Source organism: Nicotiana tabacum, chromosome 5, assembly GCF_000715075.1.
Source record: "Nicotiana tabacum cultivar K326 chromosome 5, ASM71507v2, whole genome shotgun sequence".
Lineage (NCBI taxonomy): Eukaryota > Viridiplantae > Streptophyta > Magnoliopsida > Solanales > Solanaceae > Nicotiana > Nicotiana tabacum.
This window is the reverse complement of record NC_134084.1, coordinates 60,112,991-60,121,423: the sequence shown is the minus strand read 5'-3', so window position 1 is coordinate 60,121,423 and position 8,433 is coordinate 60,112,991. Positions and strand designations below refer to the sequence as shown.

General features: G+C 35.5%; 1 protein-coding gene across 2 annotated transcripts; it reads left to right on the top strand.

The window, feature by feature from the left end:
• The first annotated feature begins 4,713 nt into the window (after nucleotides 1-4,713).
• LOC107825021 (ACT domain-containing protein ACR4) lies at nucleotides 4,714-8,039 on the top strand. Of its 2 annotated transcripts, none has more exons than XM_016651852.2 (7): nucleotides 4,714-4,990; nucleotides 5,127-5,172; nucleotides 5,250-5,364; nucleotides 5,448-5,515; nucleotides 6,563-7,159; nucleotides 7,294-7,398; nucleotides 7,482-8,039. In XM_016651852.2, exons 1-7 carry the CDS (start codon nucleotides 4,917-4,919, stop codon nucleotides 7,824-7,826), a joined length of 1,350 nt encoding a protein of 449 aa, XP_016507338.1. In that variant the 5' UTR covers nucleotides 4,714-4,916; the 3' UTR covers nucleotides 7,827-8,039. The 2 variants fall into 2 exon arrangements, with proteins under 2 accessions (XP_016507338.1, XP_016507339.1); XM_016651853.2 differs by having other exon boundaries at nucleotides 4,783-4,990; nucleotides 5,117-5,172.
• Nucleotides 8,040-8,433: the final 394 nt, after the last annotated feature.

Here is an 8,433-nt window from a genome sequence, read left to right as displayed (position 1 = left end):
AGTTGCCATCGACGCTCGAGCCAGTTTTTGCATTAGATCGTAAGTATGAAATTGTAAAGTAGAAATTTCACTAAGGCAAGGAACATCTGGTAAGGAGAAAATACTTCTTTCAATAGATCATTCATGCGTACATGTTTTGTCATTAGGTCTCGAGTAATCTATATGGACACGGTTCATTTGACCGTTTGGCTCTTTACAAAATTTACATATCGAGACCATGTTCACACGAAGTATTTTCCTTGAAAATGTAACATCCGAGGGTGATGCCCCCCAGTATTCGAGGTTAATTGTAAAGAAGCCTCGGATACTGTTGAATTGCTCTAAGTTAGCACGAACAATGGTTCAGTCATTAAAAACCATATCAGAAAAACACATTTCGAATAAAAATCGATCGAAGGAAAAAAGAGTGCAACGCGTACTTTCAAACCTAAGGACATCATTTTTGGAGAGAACTTCGATGCCTTTGATCGAACACCCACAACAAGTTAATACAAAATAAAAATGAAAAAGGAGAAGGTCATACCTTAGCAATAATTTTGTTTGAGCAGTGATATGTTCCAATTATTTGGCTATTGTTCACCGTTCATCGTGCCAAGTTTGTAAGATCATTTTCTAATGATATTGAGGACCTGATACGGTCCCTCCCAGTTTGAACTGAGCATTCCCTCATTTGGGTCTCGAGTGTTGATGATGATTTTTCTCTGAACTAAGTCCCCGATTTTGAAGTATCGAAGATTGGCTCTTCGATTGTAATATCTTTTGATTCATTGTTTCTGGACAGATATCAAACAAGGGCGGCTTCTCATAGGCCATAGATCCAGTCGATGTCAGTTTTCGTATTGCCATTCATGGAAATTTAGGCACCGACCCCAAAAATAGCGTCCACAGAGATGCCCGGACAGCCGACTAGAACGCACAGAGCGGTGAAGAAGGCAGGATTAACCTTCGAATGATATTTGAAATATTGCAGACTCAGCAAGCTACGATAGCACATCTCCAAAATCAGAATCGAGCACTAAGCAAAATTGAGCTCGATTCATCACAGGAAGTTATTCACAGGGTCGAACCTATACCTGAAAAATCGAACGATAATGGATCGGAAACTGACCCCTCCATCATGAATATGCTTGAGGAACTCACTAAACTGATGGAATTAGGAGAAAAGAAAATCGGGGCTAATGATAAAAAGGTAGAAACATACAACTCACGAGTTGATCAAATACCGAGGGTAACCCCGATTCTAAAGGGTTTAGATTCAAAAAAGTTCGTACAGAAGTCTTTATGACCAAGTGCGGCTCTGAAGCTCATTCCAAAAAAATTCTGCTTGCCAGAAATTTCCAAGTACAATGGAACCACTGATCCCAATGAGCATGTCACTTCTTATACATATGCAATAAAAGGAAATGACTTAGAAGATGATAAAATTGAATCTGTTCTGTTGAAAAAGTTTGGAGAAACTTTATCGAAGGGAGCAATGATATGGTACCACAAATTGCCGCCACATTCCATCGATTCCTTCGCCATGCTTGCTGATTCGTTCGTAAAGGCACACGCTGGAGCAATAAAGGTTGCGACTAGGAAGTCGGACCTCTTCAAAGTGAGACAAAAGGGAGTTGTCATTGACGTAGAGTGCAAAGAATTGCAGAAAATAAGGATGGTTATTTGGATCCCAACAAAAATAGAAGGACCCGCAAGTATAAGACCTTTGGTCTGAGGGTTAAAGCAAAAATTTTCAGTAAGTCCAGTTAGAGATTTGAAACCCGAATAGTTAGCATGGATATGAAAAAGAAAATTATTTCGGTAATAAGGGAAAATTGTATAATTATCACAAGGAATATGTCTAGCATGTGTAAGAAACACAAAGTGAGTAGAATAACCATCGAGCTTAGTTATTGATGATAAAGTGCTCATAAAAAAGCTATAAAATAATGCCCAATTATGTATTATGAGGGTAGTGCCAATGCACGAGACTCTAATATTCCGAGTAGTGGTCAGTGACTTAGCTCACAACAATACTATAAGTGTTTTCAGGAAGTTCTTAAGAAGATAATCAAGTGTGGGAAGTATAGCTCATGAATGAGGTAGACAAGAGAACTATGTTGAAAGAAGTTCACTACTTAGCCAAGGTAGGAGTTCGACTTTCGGACACCAAAGATGGTGAAGTTATGGTCTAGAACAGGACATATTCCTCCTTAGTAGCCAAAGTGAAGGAGGAATGGTTTGATTATCTCTATTTGTTGTAGCTAAAAGAGGGGATTCACATGCATAACACGATGGCTTTTGAACAAGGGGGAGATGATGGTACTTTGACGTACCAGGATAGATTGTGTGTTCCAACCATAGATGGACTTAGCGAGGGAGGAAGATGTTAGAAGCCCATAATTCCAGGTATTCTATCCACCCAGGTTCCTCAAACATGTATCATAATCTCAAGGAGACTTATTGGTGGAACGACATGAAAAAGAAGGTTGCAGACTTTGTGGCCAAGTGTCTGAATTATCAACAAGTGAAAGTCGAGCAGCAGAAAACCTAGTGTTTATCTCAGAACACACACATCCTTTAGTGAAGATGGTAAATATGGACCTTATAATAGGATTATCTCGCTCATTTTGAAAGCATGATTTTTATGGGCGAAGGTGTAGATTGCCAATTAGTTGGTTCGAAGTTGGCAAAGCGGAGTTGCTGGGACCAGATTTGGTCAATCAGTCTATGGAGAAAGTCAAGTTGATTCAAGAGCATTTGCAGACAACTCAGAGTTGCCAAAAGTCCTATTTGAACATGCAACATAGAGTTTCAAGTTGATGATTGGGTGTTTCTAAATGTTTCGCCTATGAAAGATGTTATAAGATTTGGAAAGAAAGGAAAGCTCAATCCCAGATACATCAGCCCATATAGGATCCTATGAAGGATCGGGTAAGTAGCTTATGAGTTAGAATTTCCACCATAATTAGCGGTTGTGCACCAGTATAAGCTTATTAGGAAAAAACTTTCCATAACATTTAAGTCAACCAAACATGGGAAAATTGAAAAATATTTTCTAGATAGTATATTTCTTCATACCAAACTTGCCCTTTATTTTATATATAAAAAAAAATCTTAAATTATCAGGTCACATAATAATAACAAGTAACAATTATTTATAAAACTAGTCTTAGGGTACGCGCGTTGCGTGTGTATCCTATATCATTGCATACAAAATTTTAAGATTAAACATTATGAAATATTCTTTATAAACTAATTAGAAAAATTATAGATAAAAATACAAGTGCTTAAAAAATGAAGAAATGTTGTCCTACGACGCTCCTTTGATGCCTTATTATTGGATCCGTAGAAACTAGATTACGATGAATTTTAATTTGCTAGGTAAAATCTCTAGGCTTTTACTACTTAACATAATGTGCTTTTGAAATTCTGAGTAAATAGACAAAGAAAATTTATATAAGGTAAAATTATATATAGTTCAAATAGACAAAGAAAACTTTATTAATAAAATAAAGACTCCTAGTCCACAAATAAGTTCAAAAGGCTCATTTTTCACCTAATATATTTTATAAAAAATTAGTCCTAATAAGTTAGTACCCAAACTTTTCTAGCTTTCCTACGTCAAAACTTTATTAACTAAAGAAAAATTAAAACTTATAGGCAGAATTTTATAAACTAAAAAAACCTCCTCGGAAACCTAAAAGAAGAAATTTGGTACTCCTAAATATAAATGGAGTTGAATAAAAAACTTTCCTAGTTTATAAATATTAGGAGAATAATTAAATAACTATCCTAGATAGTAAAAAATTAATTAAATGACTATTCCTAGATATTAGGAAAATAACAAACTTTCTCAGTTTAAAAATATTAGAAGAATAATTAAATGAACATTCCTAAATAGTAGGAGATTAATTGAATGACTATTTGTAAATATTAAGAAAATAATAAATGACTATTTCGTCTAGTGTGTACTCAATTTTTAAAGGGCAAAAAAGACGAACGACATTTCGCTAAGAGCATTCGTGCTTTTAATATAGTATAGATAGATGTGCGGTTAGTAACCTAAAAAATATGATAGATTACATACTATAATAAGTTAAAATACAGTGATAGTCTGTATATATAAGTTAAAACATTTGCGGTATTTTTCTCTATATATCAACTAAAGCCAGAATCATCAACTTCAATTATCTTCACAAGTCTGAATCTTCTTCTAGATTTCCAACCCAAATAAATGATGACATCAATTATTTTGGCTAGGATCACTATCTACGGAAGACTTTGCATTGGATTCTTAGTTCATAATGAACTAGTAGCAAACACGTGGTGAAAAGTTTTATTCACATCCAACATATAGATGAAATATATATATATAGTAATCTAGTAAGTCCAGCTTCCTTTTTCTTTCTTTTTTTTTTTTTAAAAATCCTGCCAATCATCCATCCCACAATCTGGGTTGCACCATATATAAGATCCTCTTATAATTAAAGATTAAACAATGAAATCTAACCTTGAGATTTGGGTATTAAATATTTAGCCCAAACAAAACAAATCCTTTAGAGTTATGCAACCTAATTAATTTTTTTACTCAATTTGTTTGTCTAGAAGGAAGAATATGATAGAGGTTGTTTGGGAGTAGGGGGTCCAGATGACAAGGCCAAGAGCAACGTGTGTAATAGTCCTGACAATAGCCTTAGCAAGTGACAATAGTCCCTCCAAAAGGCTCTTGATACAGCTCAAGAGCCATTCACCTATTTTAACCAACTCACCACAAGAAAACAGACCCCTTCATTTTCTTCCAAACAAGAAAACAGCTAAGCTCTCTGCACTAGTAATAATACAAACACTTTTGAGACTATACTCAAAACAGCACAGAACATATTTTCCTCTGTGTCTGCCTCATTTCCAGCTCTGTTTCTCTATTCAATTCAATAATGGATTACTGGTCTTCTTCTCTCACTGTCGATGATGAATTCGAGAAGCTTGTACTTAGAATGAACCCACCAAGGTACTTTTCTTTTCCTTTTGTCCAAATGGGATTGACCTTTTTTCTTTAAAAAATTGCTCCAAATGGGATTATATTTTATAAATTGGTAATTATGCATCTATGTGCTGAAATTTTGATGGTGATAAGTTATTTGTAGGGTTACTGTTGATAATACATCTGATAAGAAAACAACTCTGATCAAGGTATGGAATGTTTGTTTGTTCTAGTTAGTAAGAATCTTGATTGGCAATTAATATGTTATATGGATTGGAATTTGCAGGTTGATAGTGCAAATAAGAGAGGAAGCTTATTGGAAGTGGTTCAGGTTCTTACTGACTTGAACCTCATAATAAGGAGAGCTTATATATCTTCTGATGGGGAATGGTTTATGGATGGTCAGTTTCTTAATTCTTCTATAAGTTGATTAGGGAGAAGTCTGATGCTTTTTATTCTTTTGTTTTTCTATTCTTGATTGCAGTATTTCATGTTACTGATGAGTATGGAAATAAGCTCTCTGAAGATAACGTTGCCGAACGCATTCAGCAGGTTATTTTTCTCTCCTATAGCATAAATGCTGAAAAATTTATCATTTTTATCAAATGCAATCAGGGGCGTTCCGAGAAGATTGGTGGCCTAAAGCCAATTTTTAATCTGAGGCCTTTCAGCAAAAATCAATTAAAAAGTTGTTAATAATTTCTTTTATAAATAACTCAATTTTTCCTAAGATATTGTTGATATTAGATAATAGAACCAGATTACAGAAGTTGATAACTTGATATTGAAATAATTTTTGATGTTCTAATATATTTGTTGAAATGCTTGAAATCTGAGAGAGAAAAAGAAGGAAAAAAGAATGTGCAATATAGTTTTATTAAACAATACTCTTCAACTCTTGTTTTTTTAGAAAAAATAAATCTTTCAACAGAGAACAATATAACTATCGAAAACTTATGTTTTTTTGCAGAAACCAATTGATGAGAAAGATAAAAAATAAGATTTGGACCATTGAAGATACCAAAAAACGGATTTTAAAAATTTATTACACGTTTTTAGTGAGAAATATAAAAGGAGAATAATAATATTGGTACCTCACTAATGATGTCAATCATAAAATTTAAACAATAAAAAGTTTTATATTCGCGACAAGGGTTTAAGGAGAGTGATTCTCTTTCTCCAATTTTTTCTCAAACGTCTACACCAGTACTAAACTAAATGTTACCTTTGCCTTTTATAAAATATTTTACTTTTTTATTTTAAAATACCTAATATATTTAGACGTTATCTCTAAAGATTGTTGTGAGATGTATATGATCCAATTTACCTTAATTAGATATATTGAGAGCCCTAGTAAAATTCTATTAAAATGTGTTCTCTTTTCTACTAGGCCTTACGCGGTACGAATCTTAATTAGTCGGGATCTCAATACATTTATAAGTAGGAAACAAAAAGAAAAATTTGGGGCCCCAAAAATTGGGGGCCTAAAGCCCTTGCTTTAGTGGCTTGACAATTGGGCCGCCCCTAAATGCAATATTCATTTATTGCTATATTCTGTAACTAAGTAGCACTAGATAGTGAAGATATTTTGTGTTGCAGTCACTGGGACCGAGGGGTTGCAGCTTCCGGTCTTTGGAAAGATCCGTGGGAGTTCAATCTGCAGCAGAGCAGACAACCATAGAACTGACTGGTCGAGACCGCCCAGGATTACTCTCTGAGATCTTTGCTGTGCTCACTGACCACAGATGTAATGTAGTAGCAGCAGAAGTCTGGACTCATAATTCAAGAATGGCATCAGTTGTGTACATAACTCATGAAGAAAATGGATTGGCAATAGATGATACTGATCGGCTAGCTAAAATCAGGCAATTGTTGTTGTACGTTTTAAAAGGAGACAGAGACAGGCGAAGTGCTAACACTGCAGTTTCAGTTGATTCCACTCATAAAGAGAGGAGACTACATCAAATGATGTACGCTGATCGTGATTATGATAAGGATGATACAGATTGCATATCAAGTGACCGAACCAAGCCCCTAGTGACTGTAGAAAATTGTGCAGACAAAGGCTATACCGTTGTGAATTTAAGAGGTGCAGACCGCCCTAAGCTCATCTTTGATACAGTGTGCACGCTAACAGATATGCAGTATGTGGTATATCATGGTACCATCATTGCCGAAGGACGGGGGGCTTATCAGGTAATCTTCTAAATAACTCGAACAGCTCATAAACCCATCAACTGTCGACAGCCACTACCCACTAGTGGTCTAAAGCTATGAACCAAGAATGAGTTTCACAACTTGTAGCTATTTCCTCTTGTTCTTTTGTTTAGGAATATTACATTAGGCATATGGATGGCTGCCCAATTAGTTCTGAAGCAGAGAGACAACGCGTGATACAATGCTTGGAGGCGGCTATCAAGAGGCGAACTTCTAATGTACAAACAGTTTGAATTCACATTGAGTAGTCACCAGTTTCCCCACTTACTAAACTAACATTTTGAATGTTAATATCATGCAGGGAATAAGACTGGAACTATGTGGTGATGACAGAATTGGGTTTCTATCAGACGTAACTCGTATATTTAGGGAGAATGGTCTTTCTGTTTCGAGGGCTGAGGTTACGACAAGGGGGTCACAAGCTGTTAATGTTTTCTATGTTACTGATGCATTAGGAAGTCAAGTTAAAAGTGAAACCATTCAAGCAGTCCGTAAAGAAATAGGTCAGACTGTTCTTCGTGTCAAGGACGACGTCTACTCTGATTCACCACCGCAGCAAACTGCTAGATTCTCTTTGGGACATATATTCAGATCAAGCTCAGAGAAATTTCTCTTCAACTTAGGACTAATAAAGTCATGTTCTTGAGCAGCAGTTTAATTTATAACACCTAGTTCAGGGCCATGCCTAATAACTGTGCTGTATATGTTAAAGGCTATATGTGCCTCTAACATTAGGCTTGGAGCAAACCAAAGCCTTAGTTAGTCAACCTTTTGTTGATGTTAGTAGTCTCAGGCCACAAGTCCATGCTTCAAATCTGTAAAGTTTTAGTTCAATGTTTAAGCAACTGTAAATTATGAGTACATTCTTTTTTCCTTTTTGTTGGGGTGGGGGAGTATTGTACAACAACACCAACAACAATTAAGTCTTGAATTCTTACTATCCATGCCGCTCCATTTAAGCTCGATACAGTCCAAAATTTCGTGAGCATTTTATTATAGCTATGTGCAATTTTTCCCTCCTAAAACAGAAATCCATTTTGTAGCAAGTTGGCAACTTCATGCTCAGATCTATCCAGAGAAATTAAAAGGGGGGGAGGGGAGGGGGGAATCATGGGGTCAAAAGGAGAATCTTTGTTTTGCGGCTATGAAATGTTTGAATTGTCAAAGAAAATTCTTCACCATAAAGATGCAGTATAATAGGATGGGAGGGACATGAGAGGCATTGTCAGCTTCATTAGATTCAATCTAGTGTA

What these genes read in the sequence shown, in the direction of transcription:
- LOC107825021 (XM_016651852.2), top strand. Translation starts at nt 4,917, where the DNA reads ATGGATTACTGGTCTTCTTCTCTCACTGTCGATGATGAATTCGAGAAG. An exon ending in AGAAAACAACTCTGATCAAG is followed by an intron (nt 5,173 to 5,249) that starts GTATGGAATGTT and finishes TGGAATTTGCAG; the next exon opens with GTTGATAGTGCAAATAAGAG. An exon ending in TGGGGAATGGTTTATGGATG is followed by an intron (nt 5,365 to 5,447) that starts GTCAGTTTCTTA and finishes TCTTGATTGCAG; the next exon opens with TATTTCATGTTACTGATGAG.